The sequence below is a fragment of the Hippoglossus hippoglossus genome, chromosome 12 (genome assembly GCF_009819705.1).
Source record: "Hippoglossus hippoglossus isolate fHipHip1 chromosome 12, fHipHip1.pri, whole genome shotgun sequence".
Lineage (NCBI taxonomy): Eukaryota > Metazoa > Chordata > Actinopteri > Pleuronectiformes > Pleuronectidae > Hippoglossus > Hippoglossus hippoglossus.
In genome coordinates, this window is record NC_047162.1 from 7,868,850 (window position 1) to 7,890,877 (window position 22,028).

The 22,028-nt window shown below is 40.9% G+C and overlaps 1 protein-coding gene and 1 long non-coding RNA gene across 2 annotated transcripts; both read left to right on the plus strand.

The window, feature by feature from the left end:
* The first annotated feature begins 1,306 nt into the window (after positions 1-1,306).
* On the plus strand, positions 1,307-19,846 carry LOC117771867. Its single transcript, XR_004615657.1, has 2 exons — positions 1,307-1,920; positions 16,660-19,846. It is a non-coding gene; the product is annotated as an uncharacterized LOC117771867 (long non-coding RNA).
* Positions 1,864-17,236, plus strand: ntrk2b (neurotrophic tyrosine kinase, receptor, type 2b). Its single transcript, XM_034602698.1, has 17 exons — positions 1,864-2,177; positions 3,776-3,850; positions 3,941-4,012; positions 4,103-4,171; positions 4,261-4,412; positions 4,600-4,736; positions 7,688-7,820; positions 8,328-8,669; positions 9,049-9,083; positions 10,178-10,277; positions 11,480-11,668; positions 12,382-12,512; positions 12,648-12,820; positions 13,920-14,160; positions 15,545-15,703; positions 16,356-16,607; positions 16,641-17,236. The coding sequence occupies exons 1-16, from the start codon at positions 1,975-1,977 to the stop codon at positions 16,539-16,541; spliced, it is 2,397 nt and encodes a 798-aa protein (XP_034458589.1). The 5' UTR covers positions 1,864-1,974; the 3' UTR covers positions 16,542-16,607; positions 16,641-17,236.
* Positions 19,847-22,028: the final 2,182 nt, after the last annotated feature.

The following is a 22,028-nucleotide window of genomic DNA, read 5'->3' on the forward strand; positions in this document are numbered from 1 at the left end:
CCACCTCACTGACATTTCTTTTTTTTTTTGTAAATAAGGAGCCTGAATTATGTCCACACTTGATCTATTTTAAACATCCCTCTCCCCCGTAGTGTTGTCATGCTCCTTCAGATATAGGCAAGGATCTATTGCAAAATAAAGAGCTCTCTTTCCTCTCCTCTGCTCTGATGTTGCCATGGAGACAGATATAATTCAGTTCTTGATGTTTCTCATACAAAAAAAAAAGCCTGCGTACATATTTTCATCTGCAACCATAGCGACACTTGACATTGTCCGTGCTATTTGTAAAAAGCAAGTCACCATAGCGACACTAACCATGGGCTGTGTCATAGATCATGTGTCCTCGCTGAGTGTGCCTCCTCATTATGGGTGATTTTTAGGAATCCACCGGTAAACAAGATACATTTTCATTATTTTGAAACATATTATTAGGCTGATTCTTAGAACTGGGGGGGGGGGGAGACTGAGGGCTTATATGACATTTCATTTGTGACATTAAAAATAAAATAATGGAAAATACATGCTTCAATCATGAAGAAATGAATGTGCACCAACCAGACGGGGGTCAGCCCTTTAATATTAAAATGTATAGGTCAGTATTTCTCAAACCTGACTATGGTGTGTCTCTCTGCACCACCCCCCACCCCCCAGTCCAAAAAACACATGTTTACACATGATCACAGGAAGACGGTGGGTTGTGATGTGTGTCAAAATTAATATTTCTGTCAAAATGTTCCATGTCAGGAGGAATTAAAAAAAATCTATAGACCTACAGCTGCCAGCCCCCCCACCCCCCAAATCCATGCTCCTCCAGGCTATCGTGCACTGATCAGTGATTGGGAGTGAGAACCATTTGAAGCTTGCAGATATAGTATAGGTAATTATTTTTCATAGATGCACCCGTCTTGTGCGTCAACCGTACGTCACACTATAGGCCTAATGGCCAACCGTACAACAGTGTTGGTGAGGAGGAGAGGGAGGGGGAAAAGCGCTGCTTTCATCCAATACATGGCTTCAGGGCAACTACAACATCACCAGAGTTTACATCCATGTTGTTGTCGTGCCCGCCGCACGCAGGGCATTTGACTTTGATGTTGACTTTGATTTCAGCTAGCCACATGTGCAGCCTAACATGAAGGCGCATGCATGCAGGCTGCTGGTGTTTGGGGTTTTGTTGCACGACCAATATATTATAAAGGAAAATCCCAAAAACAAATTCCCATAAATACAACATGTCATAAATGCACCTCTAGGGCACCATCATCGCCACCCCATTAAAACCAGTCCCAGTGATGATGGCTCGGGGACTGAGATGCGCTCGCGTCCTCGTCGATAATCGATAGACGGATGCAGGTATAGGCTTCCTCCGTACACACACACACGCAGCATCACCACGCATCCTTACTCCACTGTGCAGCCTCTCTTATTTTCCCCTCTCCATCACCGCACATATGAGAGGACGCTCGTCGGGGGGGGCCTCGCCTATTGATCTATAAACATCTGGAACACCTCATATTTGTTTTACAAGGTAGAGGCGAGCAGCCCGTGCCCGAGACATAGAGGAGTGAGACGGCAGCAGCGGCGGCGGCAGCGGCAGCAGCAGCACCAGGACGGACCACTTGACACCTTGCTTCACGGCATCGATATGCAGTAGTGTGATAGCAGCTCTGCGGAGACGGGAAGGCCGGTCCATGGCATCTTGATATTAAAAACCGTGGGCTCTGCTGCGCATTCCTCACCGACCGTCTTTTTCCCCTTCCTGCGGAGTGGAAAGGATTAACTTGGCCACATAACGGAGGCGAGGGAGGAAAATCTTACCCAATAATTCAGTCTGACCAGATTCTGTTTTTTTGGGGGGGGGGTGGGGGGGGTGGGGGGGGTGGTTCGTGTGTGTGCGTGTGTGTGTGTGTGTGTGTGTGTGTGTGTGTGTGTGTGTGTGTGTGTGTTGGGGGAGAGATCATTATTGGACCTGCGATGGACTCCAGCGCGGGGGAACATGGCATGGCTCGACTTGGATTGTTTTTGGTTTTGATGCTGGGGCTGATGTGGAGATTTTGCGATGCCTGCCCCGCATCCTGCACTTGCAGCATCTCAAGGATTGTTTGTATTGATTCCGTGCCGGGGATCGAGGATTTCCCCGTGCTCACGTTGGATGACATGGAAAACATCACCGAGATGTAAGTGTGCATGTATGAAAAATGGTCGCGCAGACACACACAGACAGACAGACAGACAGACAGCTCGTGAACTTATTAGGATGCAATGCGTAAAGAACCACCTTCGATCGTAGGTCGCAATAATACCTAAGGGCTGGGATTATTATACTACTAATCAAGGTAATGATGGTAATGATAACATCAGCAGCGCTCGGGTGTTATTTCACCATTAGAGATTAAAGATCAATAGATATCTATGTTCTGCGCGTAATGTCAAACAACGAACATTTGTGATTTTTTATTCGCGTAACCACTGGGTTTGTCGGATCATGTAGCCAACGTGCGCGTGTGAGTGCATGGGGGTTGCGCGTGCCACTACCGACGTCGGTGTGTGTGTGCGTAATGGTGGTGAGAGTGTGCGTCAGGCTTATTTGGATTAGTCGGTGTTTCCTTTACAAAATAGCTCCAGAGGTAGTGATAGAGTAAATGTTCCGGGCCCGTTCGCAGCCTATGGAAGGTGATAATTCTCGGTCTTTGTGAAATATGGCCTCAATGTGAAAAAAAAAAGAAAAAAAAGATCCACATTGTGGCCAGATTACACACGAGAGCACAGCGGTTGTACACAACCGGAGATACAGGCTATGTATTCCCACCACAGTCATGTGGCCTGGCCTTATCTGCGTCAGTGTGCAGGCCTGTGCACCTGGTACACCCGTGCACAGGCACACAGCTGCATGGCACCCACTGGAGATGATGGAGGGGAGACATGGGTGAGCTCTCTGAGGCAGACACCCCTCGCGATAGAGGTGTCACATCAGACTGTCATGACTTTACAGTAGCTGGACCAGAACATGATTATTCTGCATTTTGCAAACAAAAAAGTCTTATAGCAGCCAAACATCTGATATTTTCCCACTCATTTTACCTATTTTTTGTGAGATCAGTGAAGATTTTGACTTTTAAATCCAGCAGTTAACTCCATTGGGCCAGATTTGTAATACTTTAGGGAATAAGGTCAACTCCTGAAGCTGCACTGGATCTTTAGAGCCCTTAAGATACTTTAACTTATATATTATAAGACAATACATTGTTTTGTTTATGGTACAATGATAGCCAAATGGTAAGGACACCATGGGCACACATGCCAAAAGTACACAACGCTGTACTATTATTCTCTTGTTATTGTATTTATTCTATTTTAGCTAAACTTAAGGAACAACCAACTTTCTCAAAGAGGGTTGAGAGCACCGCAGCACTGCTGGGAAATACATTAAATCTGTGAAACTATCTTTATATGTCTGACTGTGGAAACACATACTGTTGTAATGATTCACATTATATTGAAAATCAAATGTGCTGCAAACTTAATTCCCACAGTGAAGCAATATGAGACAATAACTTACATATAAAATGAAATATGCCTACAAAATAAACAAATATCATGTTTTTTGGTTTCAAGTTTCAATCAAACACAATTTACTTGTTTGTTTTACACTGTTACTGTGACTGTAAATGTTAATGCAATTTATAGTGCATAAAGATGTAGTATAGATTCAGATCGAGTTGTTGAGCTCATCATTACTGCATCTAACATGTCTTTCTTTGACATTTTTCCACAGATACATTGCAAATCAAAACAGACTGTTTGACATGAATGACAACAGTTTGAGACACTACATAAACCTCAGAAACCTGTAAGTATCACACCGTTTGTTTTTCATGGAAACGCCAACAGATGAAAACCGTAGATGATGTGATAACTCTACTTTTTTCACTTCCAACAGAACAGTGATAAACACCAGACTGACATCGATATCATCAGATGCATTTTTCAACAATACAAGACTTCAATATGTGTAAGAATCATTTTTTCAAAGTCATTTTCACTGATGTACACTGGAGTTGCCATGTTTGGATTTTTAATATCTCGTTTTCTTTGCTTTTAGAAATCTCAGAGACAATAATCTGTCGACGCTCTCATGGAGAATATTTCAGAACTTTAACATAACATTACCGTAAGTATCCCGTGCACTCATCGTCTGCACATCACTCTGTTCCTCTGCGAGAGCATGAGTTTCTCACGTGCTGCGTTTTCATTTGCCAGGCTCTTCCTGTATGGAAACCCTCTGGATTGTGTTTGTGAGAACTTGTGGATCAAACTGAGGCTCCAAGAAGACATAGACGGCCAGGATCTGAAATGCATGGACGATAGAGGAGAGACGACGGCCTTCGCCAGACTCACTCCACCGGACTGTGGTAATGTGAAACCAAGTTATAATTAGCAACGTTACGTATCTGATATTGAATGTTTACAGAGAGGTGATCACCTCATGGAGACATAAAACAAAGACGGAGAGAAACCTGGAAACAGATCAAGCTGTGGAAGGTTTTATATCTGCAACAGATGTTTAATTTTTGCTGTCTTTCTGTCTGTGTCTTGCAGTGGTTCCCAAAGTGGAGCTCACCCCAAGATCTGTGACCGAGATGCAGGGGAGTAACGTGGAAGCTGTGTGCACCACCACAGGTTCCCCTCTCCCTGAGCTCCTGTGGAACCTGGACCTGCTCTCCACCCAACACGAGGTGAGTGTGTGTGGGAACACTTTCACAAGGGTTCACCACTTTGAGCACCTGATTTGTTAAGGTTTTGCTTTGTGAGTAATGCAGAAAATATACTGTCATACCTTGGTAATGAGTTCTACTTAAGTTTCAAAGCAACTTTGTGAACTACAAGGGGATAAATTGAATCATTGTCAATAAATCCTATGAAAAGACCAAATCCTAATTGAACTTACTAACAAGTCTGTTTATCCAAACCATGATATGACTTGTAGAGCTCTGTTGGTACTGTTACACATTGCCCGTGTTGTGTAACAAGAAAGGAGGAAGGTCACAAATTTCAGCAGTTTTTTTACAAAGAAAACGAACTTAAAGTAAACATGGTAATCACTTCTGTCAATGATGTCTGTAGTGTGTGGGTGTGCGTATAGAAATAAGAGTCTGAACAGGGTCCTATAGGTGGAGTGCAAAGGACCATCCCTCTGGTGAAGTATCTACTATAAGTATGTTTAAATCAAATGCAACAATTTTACACTACATTTAAACAACTACGCAATAAATTTAAATTGCTTACCGGGATGTTAAAGTACCGATACCTAATCCACCGTTCACTGACTCCCAATCAGCAACTTGGTACCTAGGAAGCAATTTTTAACGATTTGGGAGAAGGAAACAAGGATGGGATAAGCAACTCATGTCTTTAAGGTAATGCTCTTGACAAGGCATCAGCCATCACATTTTCAGAACCCTTAATATGATGAGTCTCCAGATGGTATGGTTGTAAAAAACAAACACCATCTCATTAAGCGTTGGTTTGGGTTCTGTAGCGAATGCAGAGAAGGTAAAGGATTGTGGTCAGTGTAAACAACTAAAGGCCTACATCCCTGACCGACGTACACCTCGAAGTGCTGCAACGCCCAAAGTAATGCCAGTGCTTCTTTCTCTACAATGGAGTAATTCAACTGGTAAGAGTTAAACTTGGCGAGAGAAAAAGCTGACCGGCCTCTCAATCCCTGTTGCATCTTGCTGCAACAACACAGCACCAGCACCCAAATTGCTGGCATCCACCTTCAGCTGGACCGGCTTCTCCAACTGTGGAGCTGCAAGCACAGGAGCACAAGTTAGCAAAGCTTTCGCATCATTAAAGGCTTTCTGACACCGATCTGACCACTGGAAAAACCTGGTGTAACTTTATTTATTAAAATTTAATTTAATTTTAATTCACCTTTGGAATACCTCTCCCCTGACTATCTGCCCAACCAATGCTAACTACCTTCTCTAGACCCTAGTCTTCATGCATTTCATGACAGGTGTTTTAAACACAAGACCAATGACCAGGTAAAGCCCCAGCTATGCTGTTCCTCACCAGACGGACATGGACGTGTACCCAAGACACGAAGTCAAATCAAGTTTATGCACAAAAATAACAAACAAAAATAACAAACCAACAGGCCCCCCCCCCCCCCCCCGAGAGAGATACTGTTGCTTATTCCTACCAGGAAAGGTAACTCCAAAGGTAAATCCCTTTATGCCTCAGACCAGGAACAATTGTCTGTGTCTGGAATTCCTTGGCATTTGTCCAACTGAGGACCCTTCGCTGCAAAACCACTGTAGTGTTTTAACACCTGATAGCCAAACTTCCTCCTAATTAGTGCCTGATCATTAATGCAATTAGTACCACAGATGTAAGCTAAAAGTACTACATTCACACCCTAAAGTGATCACACAACCTGGACACACACACAGGCAACAACTAACACTATAACAATGTTGGTCATGGTCTTTTCATGGCGTCTGTTGATAATAATGACAAGCTTTGTCCTTTAAGTCACAAATAGGAAGATTTCAGTTGAGTGGGACTGTTGGGACTGTGTAGACCTGAGGTTCCTGAAAGATGAGACTTGACTTTAGACTCAAAGGCATCAAATTTGGATCCAAGCAGAATCGTTATGACTTCTGTGTAAAAAAACTATGAACACATTATTGTTAAAATGATGAACAAATATTATGACACCTCAAAAACTCGCTTATAATTTTCAGGCTTGTGGCTTAATTTATGAAACTTGGTTGGTCAAGACCTGATACTTGACTTGAGAGCTGATTGGACGAGTGTCAGTTATCACATATCAATATGTTTAGCAAAAGCTAATATTTTTTTAAATGATAAATACTGATAATTAGTAACATCTGTGTTGACCTATTTCCTTTTTCACTGTTTATTCATCACATTTAGCTTTTGTTTTAAATTAATCTATTGATATACTTCTAGCTCTGTGGACTTTCCCATTACTTTTAGCTATAGGCCAATTATTTTCACTATTTGACTACTATTTCAACTGTATATCCAGTACTTTTAGTTAACACTAAAACCTTTTAACTAGTAATCTTAACTATTTCAACTGTTTTAGCTAATTATTTTCTTTCTTTATCCATCACATTTAGCTCATGTATGAAAAGTTGATCTATTTATGTACTTTTAGCTTATTTGGACTGTTCCATTTTTGTAAAACTAAATATTTTACTGCTACTTTTTTACCTGTATATCCAGTATTATGATTATTTTCATTGTTTATGTATTACTTTTAGCTGACTTTTTATCAGTTTACTGATTAACATACGTTTCTACTTTTTGACAACATAGTTCCAATACTAATTATTTTGACTGTTTATTCACAATTTTCCTGCAACTATTTCAACTCCATCCATCTATACATCCAATTATCCATTGATCCAGTAATCCAGTAATTAAGTACTGTTAATAAACAATTTAAAGCATTTATTATTAAGTATTCTTCATAAAGTGACCAACATAATTTATGCTATGTGTTACACTTGACTGGGGTTGGTGGGAGATGTGTACTGTTCCGTCGTGTCTGTTTGTTATTGTCTGATATTTGTCCCTGTACTAAAGATCACACCAGATCCTTATAAACAGGACACACTGCATAATGTACACGGTATTGGTGTGTCTGCAGATCGAAGCACTGGAAACAAAGAGCACCCTCACCTTGTCAGGCCTGTCTCCTGACGATAATGGCAGGGTGATCATATGCAGCGCTGAGAACATGGTCGGTCAGACGGAGGCCACCCTGCAGCTTAATATTCTCTGTAAGGCTTCTTGCTTCTCTGTCATCATTAACTGTGAATGTTAAGCAATAATAGCATTACAGCATGCATCTTTAAGAATTACATTTACTGTGTGAGTTTGTCTAATTTCCTCTCAGATGATCTTTTAAATGCTGCCTTCTAGACAGTTTTTCCAGTGGAAGCACAAGGCTCCTCAGTTTGTTCTAATTTCTGTCTCTCTGCAAATCTTATTGACTCTCAATGTTTCCTGTTCATAACTCTTCCTCCTGTGAAGCTCCTCGTGCCTCGCCGTGCTCCTCTGCCTGTTTAGTGCAACATTTCTCCTCATTCCCCTCTTTCCATGTTTTCCCGGTGTCACAGTTCAAACGTTGTGCGATCAGTCCCTCCGCTGTCGACCAAACCTTCCATCCCCAGTTGCATCTCTTCTCTAATCCCATGAATGTTGCCTTTCCTCACTGGTGTTTCATCCTGGTGTTTATGTCCTGTCATCCCGTGATTACTCTTCCTCTACTGTTGCCTCCGTGTCAGTTGCCCCCACCATCCAGCAGCTGCTGGGGCCGGAGCAGAACCACCACTGGTGCATCCCCTTCAGCGTGACGGGGAACCCCAAGCCCGAGCTTCAGTGGTACCACGAGAACGTGCCCCTCCAGGAGCAGGACTACATCCACACGCAGATCCACCTGTCCACCGACACCGAGGACCACGGCTGCCTGCAGCTGGTCAACCCCACGCACATTCACAATGGCGTGTACAGGCTGGTGGCAAAGAACAAGTACGGCCGGGACGAGAAGAAGGTCTCTGCACACTTCATCGTCCCACCTGAGCCACGTATGACTAGTCTGTGTTTTATATGGATTAATTTAGTAAGAAGTTATATTATTATTATTGAACAAGAATCGTTTGTGTCTTTGAAGTTGAGTAATAGAGATTTTTTTCCCATTTTTAGCGGAAGAGTCCGACTACTACTGTAAGTAATGATTTAGCTTTATAAAGCCTTAATTGATTAAGAATAAATACATATGAAGTTAAAATTAACTCTACCATGCTGTGTATCTTTTCCTCCTCCTGTGGCCTGTGCCTGCATCTTTTCTTCTGACCAGATACCACGGGTAAGTTTATGGACTTTTAAAAAGCTCATGTCTACTCATAGTCAGCTTTATAAAACATGTTTGGGTTAAATAGTTTTCATTTTCAAATGTTTAGACAAGAATTTTGATTATTTGATTGTTTTTTATTGCTATTTTTGCAGATTCCCCGCTCCCCCCGTTGGACGACAGTGTTGCTGTAAGTGATCAGCACCCCTTTACCATCTAAAGCAGTGGTTTCTAACCTTTTGGTGTGTGGCCCCTTAAAATGAATGTGTCAGCTGTGAGCTGTTCAATCAAAGATATCTTTCTTATTATTTTTACAAGGTCTGAAAGGGCAAAAAATGTATTATTATAAATTATTATTTTATAAATAGAGAAGAGCAACGATTAGAGGAGTGTAAAAAAAATATCGGTTTTGTGTAGCAGGCATCACAGAGCTCTTTACTAGTTACACCATACTTAGCAGTTTTATTGTCCTTGGGTTCTTCAAGATTTTGGAAATATTCCTCTGAGATTCTGTTACATGGTGACACAACTGAATCAAGAAAATCAGCAAATTTTTCAGCTGCACATTCATTCGTCGTAAACCTCCTTTGGATTCAGATCGTGTGACTGGGGAGGAAGAACACTTAACGACTTGTTATGTTCATGAAACTGGTTTGAGGCGACCTTTGCTTTACAACATGCATTATGATGTTGGAGAAACCATTAGAAGATCGTAAACTGTGTCCATAAAGGGTCAGCAGCAATACTCCGACACGCTGAGACATGATTGACTGGTATCAAAGGGCCAAAAGCAAGCCAATCTTCAACTCTAGTCTTTGGTGTCCACTGCAGCCTCAGATTTCTGTCGTCAACAAATCATTTCTGTCCACAGTCCACGTTTTTTTGTTTTTTCGCACTGTTCTGCGTGAACTTCAGAGACGGTTGTTCTGACGATCCCAGGAGATCAACAGTTTCATAAATGCTTAAAGCAGCGTGTCTGGCACCATGGTCACAGATAATAAGATCACATTTTTTTGATATTCGGTGTGAACAGTAGCTAAAGCTTCTCATCTATATCTGCAGGATTTTGTACATTTCGGCTGACCGAAGATTTGCTGATTGAATTATTGCACTCACAACCAAGTGTACAGGGTGTCCCTAATAAAGTGCTGTGTGAATGTATGCTTTTCCTATCATGGGCCTTATGGTGGATCCTGGTCGCTGGTTGGTAGCGACTGATCTAAAAGATGTGAGATGTCTTTTAAAGCTGTTTCAAACACTCTTGTTGTTTTACTTTCTTCCCAGGTGTATGTAGTTGTTGGAATCGCAGGAGTTGCATTGACCGGCTGTGTCCTGATGGTGATAATTCTGAAATGTGGAAGAAACTCCAAGTTTGGTATTAAAGGTGAAATATTTTTTATTTATGCCCAGAGTTAGAGTTGACACAATTTTTGTGCCCATCCATTGAATATGGATAAAGCCATCAACCAGCTAGCTTAGCCTACAGAGCCAGGCTAGCTGTTTACTACAGTTTTCACCATAGACTATATATATATAGGTAAGATAAGATAAGATAAAATAAGATAAGATAACATTATTGATCCCACACTGGGGAAATTCCCTTGTTACACCAGAATACAAATATAAAAGAAGTAAACAGTATGAATAAATAACAAATATACTGAATATGTACATAATATACACATTTCACGATACAATATTTCAGTAAAGTGCAGTGGTACAGGATGATAGCACAAGGGGATACTGAGATAGACAAAAAAAAACATGTGAATAATATAATATGACGTTATTTGCTAAAGATGGACGTCAGATCTCCACTAACTCCCACTATCCAGAGATGAAGCTCAAATATTCCGGATACAAATGCTGCCATCTTGGTCTGTTGGAGCCAGTAGCTATCAGTCGATACACGTGCTCGACCAATCAGGAGTCAGTCTCAGCTGTCAATCCTGACGTTTTACTGTATTTTCATAGTATTAAAGAACAAATTAAAACCAAACCTGCTAGAAAAAATATTATACTATTCATGCTAAGCTAAGCCAACAAACTTCTGACAATAGCCTAAGATGTAATGGGACAGATGTGAGAGTCTTCTAATCAGTCTTCTAATCTCGTGTAGTTTCTCCACCAGAGAAAGCATAAGCATATTTTGTGAAACTTAAATTTACAGTTATTAAACTGTTTATACACCAGTTACAATTATATATTAATAAAGATTTACTGAATCGGTATCATACTATTTAAAGTGTTAAACTTAGTGTTGACTTAAAGCTCATTGCAAGTTCCACTGTGTCAGTGTAAGAGTGACTGTAGGAATTTACGAGTCCTACTTTGTGCTGAGCTCATGTTCTCATATTGATTCAGGAAGACTTCTGTCTATAATCATCTGATATGTTCTCCTTGATTACATTTCTCCAACCTTGCTCCACCTCCTCTTTATCTATGACCACCACCCTTCTCGTCTTCCCTCTCCTCCTTCTCTTTCCTCTCCAACCTCTTTTCCCTCTCCTCCTTCTCTATCCTCTCTCCCTCTCTTCCCTCTCATCCTCCTCTTTCCTCTCTCCCTCTCTTCCCTCTCCTCCCTAGGCTCCTCCTCAGTCATCAGTAATGACGATGACTCCGCCAGCCCTCTTCATCACGTCTCCAATGGCAACAACACCCCGTCGTCCTCGGAGATGGGTCCAGACGCAGTGATCATCGGGATGACAAAGATTCCTGTCATTGAGAACCCACAGTACTTCCGCAACTCCGGCAGCATGCTGAAATCTGACACGTGTGAGTTACCGCCTCGCTCGACCAATGCCTGGTAACCCGGACCTTTTCTGATAAATCCATGCAGGGATCACTGCTGGACCCCAGATCTATTGTCAGCGTCCTGCTGCATCGTGATAGAGACTCCAGCTCTACGGGGGGCAGCAGGACATACGGATAATGTTCAGAAACACAAGCTTGTTAACAAAAGGCTCAATGCAGCAGACTGAACCTGAGTGGTTTGTTCTTGTTGTTTTCTTTCATCAATTGAAAAATAATTAACCGATACATCCGATCCATTTTTGAAGATCTGCTGGTTCTTGCTTTTGTCGTCAAATATATTTTTTAGACTAAACGAGAGAATGATTAATCAAAGAAATCAATTAATAAAATCTAGTTTGACTATAACTATATTGTTGACAATAATCATAATCTCAAGTCAAAAACATTTTATGGTAGAACTCTCAATCTTTTGCATTTATAAGCAGTTGGCAAATATTTTATAAATACTATAATGTTGTCATTATCAGCTTTAAGGGCTTTTTAGTACAACATTTGAAGAGTGTGTGTTTAACCATATAATCCAGCCTTCACTCAACAGTGTGCTGCTTATACAGTAAATGCTGAATACAGGCACTTAAGATAGTATTTTTTCCATTTTACATAAACCAAAGTCGCCACTTTAATCAAAATGCACATGTGACCTTGAGTGTGATTTGTCATCTTGTGCATTAAAGTTGTCCAGCACATCAAGAGACACAACATCGTCCTGAAGCGGGAGCTGGGAGAGGGAGCCTTCGGGAAGGTCTTCCTCGCCGAGTGCTACAACCTGACACCAGACCAGGAGAAGCTCCACGTGGCAGTGAAGGTACACATCCGGAAAATAATCAATGCACTTGTCAGTTCAGTCAGTGAGTTCTTCTGGCTACAAGTGTGTCGCTGTAGATAACGCTTCTCACCGCGTGTCCTGTCGTCTCTTTGTGTCTCTGCCTTTTTCGTCCAGACCCTGAAAGAGGCCAGCGAGAGCGGCCGGGCAGACTTCTACAGAGAGGCCGAGCTGCTCACCAACCTGCAGCACGAGCACATCGTCACCTTCTACGGCGTGTGTGTCGAGAGCGACCCCCTCATCATGGTGTTTGAATATATGAAACATGGTGACCTCAACAAGTTTCTCAGGTAGGAGACTTCTGCAGATACTAGCCTGTCTTTTAAAGGAATAGTTGAAGAAGATCGACACCTACTTCATATCTGTATGTTCAATATGAAGCTACAATCAGCAATATTAGCTTGTTTCTGGAAACAGAGGACACAGCCAGGACGTCACCTCTAAAGATCACTTATCAATACTTTAATTTAAATTTGTTTCAAAAATATCTAAAGAGCGCAGACCACCGCCAATGCCGAACAGTCCCCTGAAATCGCACAGTTTCACACACTCATCGATATCAGTCCCCTTAGTAATCATCAAGATCCATTAATTATTCTCTGGGAAAACAGAGAAAATGTTAAAAAAAACGATTATGTTAAAGAAAGTGAGAAAGAAATTCCTGTAACCGCCTTCTGATTCAAATCCACATCAAAATTAAATGGATTCTTCCCTGACTCATATTGCATCCTTCCAACAAGTTTCCTTGTAGTCCGTCAAGTAGTTCTTGCGTAATATTGCTTACAAACCAACAATGGTTGACGAATTGACAAAAGCACAACGTCCTTTTTGCAGGTATTATTATCATTATAGCATTTTTTGGTCAATTGTGGAAGGGTAATTTTAGTAGATTGAAATTGTGCTTTCCCTATAAGGGCCCTCAGCAGAACCCATTCGTCCGCTAAGGCCCAACATTCCCCTCATGAAACCACATTTAAATTCACTAGATCCAGATTTTTATTTGGATCTGCACCAAAATTACACACACTCACAGATATACGAGCATACGTCCTCTTTCATCAAGATCCATAAATTATTCTCTAAGAAATCAATGAAAATATTGAATATCTCACAATGTTCAAGACCCATGCCACATCCTTCTACCAAGTTTGGAGGTTATTTGTCCAGTAGTTTTTGTGTAATCCTGCCCACAAATACAAACCAACCAACCAACCAACACAGTGTAACGGACGAAAACATAACCTCCTCTCTGGACCTAACTATCACAAGATTTCTTATTCATTTCTTTATCATTAATCATTGGAGTGTATTTGTGGTACTTTTCAGTTCTGCTTTATTCAAATGAAATACTACGACAGACGAGCTACTGAGAGTTTTTTGGGGTTGCAGGTCTCACGGTCCTGATGCAGTGCTGATGGCAGACGGTCAACACAATATCCTGGTGGAGCTCACCCAGTCCCAGATGCTGCACATTGCCCAACAGATTGCGGCTGGCATGGTCTACCTGGCCTCTCAGCACTTTGTCCACAGAGACTTGGCAACCAGGAACTGCCTGGTCGGAGAGAACCTGCTGGTCAAGATAGGGGACTTTGGCATGTCCAGAGACGTTTACAGCACAGACTATTACAGAGTGAGTGTTTCTCGTCATCTCGGTCTCTCACTCTCGCAGTCACACACTCATAGACATTCATATATATGCACAGAAATATGGAAATGTACCCACATACCACAGTCTCAAATATGTAATTAGAATTTTTTTTTCCAGTTCTATTCTGAAATAACTGTAGCAGCAAAAATGACAATTTAACCAGAGGTATTTTATCTTTTTAATACCATTTAAATGCAAATACTATAATTTGCATAAAATTACTGTTTCCATGGTAATAGGGGCAACAGTGCAAAAAGGCATGGGCAGTTTCTTTTTTTTTCTCCCTGGGCATGAAGTTAATGCCTCTCTACACTTCCTGAGCAGCTTCATATTAAAGCTCTGAGGGGTTATGATGTATGCTATGGTCGGCTGATGCTTGTGAGGAGATTACACTTTTTTATAATGACTTGAAAAAAATGTAAAATGTGTCATGTTGAGGAACAGATGGATGCGTTTCATCTCCTCCTTCTCTGTGTCTCAGATCCCAGTTTGAATCCCACAGTGCCCTCTCCTGGCCAAACTGGAATCAGAAATATATAATATAAAAAAACAACTTGCAGATGCATGTGCCTGCATCAGATACGATCAACATAAAGAGGCCCTGTCACCAGCTCCTCATATCAAATGTTTTGATCAGAAACAAAGCAAAAGCATGAACGCAGCTCACAGCATAAACACTGTCTTGTTTCGCTTTATCGCTGCTTCTATTGTGCAAATCACATAATGAATTAGATTAGTCGGGAAAACCAATATAGATGCCACAGCAACATTTGCAGTGAGTAAATCCAGGATTACATAGAAATACATTAGGCCTACTAATGTTAATATGTATTTTATAAGATGAAGACGCAATTTAAACACTGGTGAAGAGAGTTTTTAATATTCATTTGAAATTGGTTATTTTTCATTCACAAAAGCAGATTCTTAATTGTTGTTTTGGAAGCGCAACAATTAGAGATTATCTTAGAATTAATTATGCTGCGAGGAGGCTTTTCACTTTCGCAGTTTAATATTTCTTTAAGAAAAAGTTATAGAGGAAACATTACTGATCATTTTCATGCTCAAATCATTTTTATCATGACTCTACCAAAACCCTGATACTGGCTTAAATATTGCACATTAGATAATTTGGTGATGGTGAATATAAGTTTGTGAAGGTGAAGTAATGAAAAGATGCAATAGATCCGACCTTCATGAGTTATAATCCCAATTATATCTAGTTATGCCTAAAAATATCCCAATAAACACATTTGGAACATCATACTCTTGGGGTCTTGTGGTGATGGTTTCTAAAAAGGACGTCTCTCTCTCTCTCTCTCTCTCTCTCTCTCTCTCTCTCTCTCTCTCTCTCTCTCTCTCTCTGCAGGTGGGCGGACACACGATGCTGCCGATCCGCTGGATGCCCCCGGAGAGCATCATGTACCGGCGGTTCACCACGGAGAGCGACGTGTGGAGCCTCGGGGTGGTGCTGTGGGAGATCTTCACCTACGGCAAACAGCCCTGGTACCAGCTCTCCAACAATGAGGTCAGACTCCGTCTTTTTCTTTGATCACACAGCTCAGTCAGATTACATGTATTTACGTCAGGTTCATGTCCGACACTAACACACTGAGACGTTACTAAAATCACGAGTACATGACAGAGGAAAACACAGACACATATGATGAGGGAGAGTGGACAGATGAAGTCCAACACTCTGACTAATCCAATCTCCAAATTCCAATGAATCTCCACTTAACCGAACCCCACATGAGGAAAACATGCAAAGACCCCAGAAGAAGTGGGATACGAACCATGAACCTTCTTGATGTGAGGCGACAGTGCACCACAACAGGGGCGCCTCCCTCTTTTTTTCATAAAGATTCATGAATTATTCTTTAAGAGATCAACCAGAATTTTGAAAAACGCCCTAATGACAGACCTAAAGTCGAGCAGACAAAAAAAGACGAAAACTTAATATTGGTATGTTGTTTGTCCTGCTGATTTGGCCTACTAACAAAATCCACAGTCAATTAAGTTAATTAGTTAATTATAATTGTTGTCTTAGTTTTTGGTTGATATCCCTTCCCTACTCTGATGTCACATTTCATCTCAACATCGGTCATATCTATTGCATCGCTCTCATCTAGACGTCACAGACAAGCAGCAGACAGTTATTGTCCCCCTGTGTCCTGCAGGTGATCGAGTGCATCACCCAGGGCCGCGTGCTGCAGCGGCCCCGCACCTGCCCTAAAGAGGTGTACGACCTGATGCTGGGCTGCTGGCAGAGGGAGCCCTACATGAGGCTGAACATCAAGGAGATCCACAGCATGCTCCAGAGCCTCGCCAAGGCCTCGCCCGTCTACCTGGACATACTGGGCTGATGCGCCAGCGTGTCGTGTGTGTTCTCCGCGTGCATGTGGGCTTCGTGAGTGTTTTTCCGCGTGTCGGTGTGTTTGACATGAAGCGACAGGAGAGGAGAGGAGAGGAGAGGAGGGAGAGAAGTGCGTGTGTGAGTGTGTGTCTGTGTTCATCACCTGGCTGTAAATGTAACTGTAAATGCTCTCGTCCTCATCACATGAAGAAAAGCCTTAAATCTCAAGTGATTTTATTTTAGCTTTTTCTGGACTCGTCCATCTGCAGATGTTACCGAAGCATGTTTCACAAACGGAAACCAAAATGTATACAGGATCAATATCATCAACACTACATACATACATACATACATACATACATACATACATACATACATACATACATACATACATACATACATACATACATACATACATACATACCTGTGAAAGGCATAAAAGCTAAATGAAACTAATTACTGGGCTTCACAGTGTGTCTCTCCATCATGGACAGAATTAGTACTTTGCTGTGGACAGAGCTTTCTCCTCTCATTCAGCAGTGTCTGCCAAAAGATAAAAATATTCATGAACTTACAGCCAAAGCTTTTTCCTTTATATATCCCACACTCTTTTAAATATTTGTAGAATTCATAAAGTCCGTTCTCACATGGAGCTGTTGATTTAATCTGAGGTGTTTGAGCCGTCCACAGATGCTTGTTTGAATTTTAAACATATTTATGATCATACACATGTGTTTAAAAACCCATATAGATTATCATAGATAGTTATTATACATAACGTACGACAGAGCATGAGGGCCATTTTGAAGAAAAACAAATTGGAGATTTTGAAAATTAAGTCATAATATTACAAGATTAAAGTTGTAATTCAATTCGAAAAAATATTTACAAAAGTAGCAAATAAGGTGCAAGGAGAATCACGAGTTTATTCATTACAACTGTACTTTGGTAATAAAGTTATAATATTATGAATTTATTATTGTAATATTTCAACTTTATTCCTGTAATATTATGACTTAATTCTCATAATATTCCAATTTTGTTCCTGTAATATTTTAACTTTAATCTTAAAAGCTTTTTTTTAAAAACATGACCCTTATACTCCGCTGTAATAACCTGCTCAAGTCCACTGAAGGATTTCCAAATGTAAAACCAATGCTATGGTTGTGAGACACGAGGGAAAACAACACAGTTTTTTTTATTTTATCTTACAATGCTGATATCATAAGTCCTATTTTCTGTAAATATCCTATTCATATTTGACACTAAGAACACCAGCTCATCAGTATTTACAGAGTGGTGTTTTAAATGTTGTTCATTTGACGCACATGAAGCACAAAGAATGAGGACTCGGCCGTGTGGAGCTGGGTCTGATCCGGAAAACAGACGAGCGCAGGTCGTTTTTTTTACTTTTCATTCAGTAGCGATGCCATTTAGCAAATCCCTGCTGTTGGGTGTCTGTGAGTGACGTGGTCGTGTGTGCATCTCCCGACGCAGGTTCTCAAACGCTGTGTGTGATGCTGATGTTTTCGGTGTTTGACGAGAGAAGATTAACCTCTGGAGCCTCCTCCTCAGCTTCTGTCTGATGCAGGTTACATGTATGGAGGATTTCTTTTTTGTTTGCAGCATCGTGTGTGTATTGAAGTCCCAGCCTGTTTATGTGTCATTTATTTCCATTACAAGAGCAGATCTCATCTTTAGTGGGCTAAGAGAGTGCAGTAAAAGGATTCATTAAGAGGCTGATTGCCCTTAAAGTGTCCCTGGGGTGTTTTCCTCTCTCTGAGCGGTCCCAGTCAGCCGGGCTGGAGCTGATGCTGCTCCTCGCTCTGGGCAGCGCTGAAGCACATTTCTAGGCATTTTTTTGGGGGGGGGAAGACCTTAACAAACGGAAACTAGTTTTAAAATGCTTTGCTGTTATTGCTTTCTAAATTAAGTGGTTTTCCTGAGATGTCAAAAAAAAAAAGTCCTGAATTAAACTTTGCAAAAACAGCAGCAGTCACGCCCTCATAACAACCACCCTGCATTTCCATAAGGAGACATTAAGCATTAAGGCTCTTTGTTATGTTAAGTGCACTTTGTAGCGTTACTTGACAAATGCACAACCTTAGTTGCACTTAGATATGGAAAAAAAAAGTCACCCCCGCTATGTCCGAACATCTTGTCCTCCATGATGGTTTCTTTATCCCACGTCTGTCCGCTCTGTATAATAACCACGTGTCCGCTGTACATAACCTGCTGTCCATTCTGTACAGTTCTGATATTTGTCTATATGAATAGTAGGATATGTTTAATAGTATAATCTGTTCTAAGCAGGTATCATGTCAAAACCGTGTGACATCTATTGAAGACAATGTGTTATGGGCCACTGGCAATACAAACTATATGTAAATAGGATTTTATTTGTGCTACATTGTATAATTTCTTTGTGCTCGTTCATAATACCGGTGAGAATACGATCCTTTTTTTGGCAACTTTTGATCTGCGGAGGACTTTCTTTGAACAATGTGTTTTTCTCTGAAGAAGAAGAAGAAGAAGAAGAAGAAGAAGAAGAAGAAGAAGAAAAGAAAAAAAAAAGAAAAATGATCTCCTCTTTCCTCTCCACTGTGATGGGGAGCTCACACAGAGGCTGTTTGAGATGCTGCCTGTATGAAAAGGGGGGACCATAGACTCTGGATCTGATTCGACATCAGGACCCCTCCTGGCCGACAGGCGTCCAAGCAGACGTGCGGCCCGCTGGCACGGAGGTCAAAGGTCGCCTCCCAGCCCGACCCCGCCGCTCGACCTCTGATTTGAACTGTAGCCTATCTTGATCCTCTTTCAGATGAATAACTGTGACTTTGCATCATGAATAGTATATTATTTTGAATGTAATCTAGAAGAGGGGTCGGGACCTTTTTTGAATGTAATCTATCTTTGCGGGGGTTATCGGGGGAGGGGCGGAGAAGGACTCATGATTTTTTTGTAAATACATGGTAAAGAAAAAAAGACGACAGTTTTCATTCTTGTGCAGATAACGACAAATTTTACTTACAGTGTGAATACAAAGGGAGAGAGAGTGAGCGTGTGTGAGCAACGTCTCTGAGATGGTGCGTGTGCACGTTTGCACATGCATCTGTATGCAAGAGTGTGTGTGCGTGTGTGTGCGTGTGTGTGTGTGTGTGTGCGTGCTCCTCTGGCAGATTTAATCCTGCTTTAATCAGCCAGTTCTATCAATCAATTCAATGCTTTGTGCATCATGTGAGTAGCTTATCCACAATTAATGGAAATGTTCCTTGTGATACTGTGCATTTAATAAAGGTGGTATGTCTTACAATACACCGTGCTCCCTCAGGACTCTTCATGTCTCCCTCATAGAGTTTACGTGCACAGTGTGGAGCGACTGTGGCTGGACATGTTTGGTAAATATATACGCCTGGTCGCCTCTCAACACTCTGAGAGTTACATCAATACCACGCTGATGTTAAATACGACAGCAACACAGATTTTGATACTTTTATCCTACTTTTTACTTCTATGTACACTGGAAACTGCACTTGCTTGTGTTTCCTTTGACCTGCATGATTGAGAACCTTCACACATATTTCTACTGGATTACATTTCATATTGTAAGGTGAAATATTGTACTTTCTAGTCTACTATATTAACAGCTTTAGTTGGTGATTACTGAATTATAACAAATTGGCCACAATGTCTTGTTTGGATTAATTAAAGCCTTGACATTGGAACAATCCATCCATTATCTATACTGCAGGTCCTTTGAGGGTTGCTGGAGCTAATCCCAGCTGGGTGAAGCCTGGACAGGTCACCATCGAAAGATCCTGACCAAGCTGGGAGTCGAACCTGCAACCTAGTTGCTGAGAGGCGACAGAAAAATAAAAAATAAAAGAGGGATGAACAGGAGGAGCGAAATGCCCCCAGTACCTAGCTCCCTTATATTTACCATAAACACTGTTCTATGTGTTGACATTCTGAAGAAATTAACAGGAGCAGTGAAATGGTGGCAAATGAAAATGTGTTCAGAAACAGCTTAGTGGAGTTTTAAAAATCCTATTAATCATGACTCCATGGTTTTACCCTACCAATACAAATGACTTTCATTAATTAGGAGTATTGGCGTCAGTATTAGTATCTGTTACTATACATAAAATACACAGATTCTCCACCTTTTTGTGAATGAACTTCAATTGGAAAAGTTTTGATTTGTCTCACGTTTTTAAAGGTTTTAAGAAACACGTCTTGTAAAAATGTCGCAATGCTGTTTTATTTTTCAACTGTTTCAGGCCCAAAAGGTCAAACAGATCTAAACGTTTAGAGGAGAATGATGTAGATATATTTGGTTTTTCTTCTTTCTATCAACCCTCAGATTTATCACGTGACATCTGAATTGGGCCAACTCATCAAACCAAATCCCAGATATAGATTTTTGTGTATTTTTTTGACCTAATTCTGACGTAGCTCGTCGCTGACGCACCAACAGATTGTCTCCTATAAAGTGGGATTGATATTTAATCTGCGTGACACGGTTGCATTTGGTCGGTGGGATTCTTTAAAAACAACCAACAGCCCGACACAGGTCGTGAAGCCTTCCCATGGGCCCCATTTGTTTCTAACAATAACTACAGACGAGTGACAAGGACAGCTGTAACTACACACACACACACACACACACACACACAAGGACAAGCCAGTGGCAACAGCTAACTGCTGTTCAGACAGGAGGCCTGTATTGTGCCAAGTTGTACATACACATATATATTTGTTATACTGTATAACCTACCTTGGTGTATTGCATTGTTACAGACTGGCAGGAGAGTAGCAGGGTTGATCCATCACGTGTCTAACAAGCAGTGCGTCTGCTGCAGGACGGATTATATAGATTATATAAACATATACACAGTTTTATAAGAACACCCCCTTTTTGTTTCAGTACAGTGTTAACTTACTAATGTAGTAACTAATAATACTCAACTGATATAGTTTTTTCTTATCTGGCTATGATGATGCCAATTGTGGAATGTGTACAACAGTGTGTGTGTGTTCACATTATATTTACACGTTGTGTGTTGCTATCAGTGGTGGGATTTAACAAAGTACATTTATTCCATTAGGTATATTTTTCATGTATTTGTATTTTTCTTAAGTCGATTTATTTTCAGGTACTTTTCAATATTACTCCAACACATTAATCAGCATATATCTGCGTCCATTCATCCAATCAGAGCGGGCAGGTACCATTAATAACGTTAATACTTTAAGTATGTTTAAAAGCAGTTACCTTTACTCAAAGTTAATGTGGTAGTTTTACTTTTACTTGAGTATTTTTTTGTCCATTTATATGTACTTTTACTTAATACAACCTCTGAGTACTTCCTCCACCATTGCTTATTAAACACCATGTTTTTCCACAGAATTCACTTTATCTCCCTATTTATATTTATTCAGAAATAAGCCTTATATAAACATTGAATAATAGTTTACAGATTTCATATGCAGATAT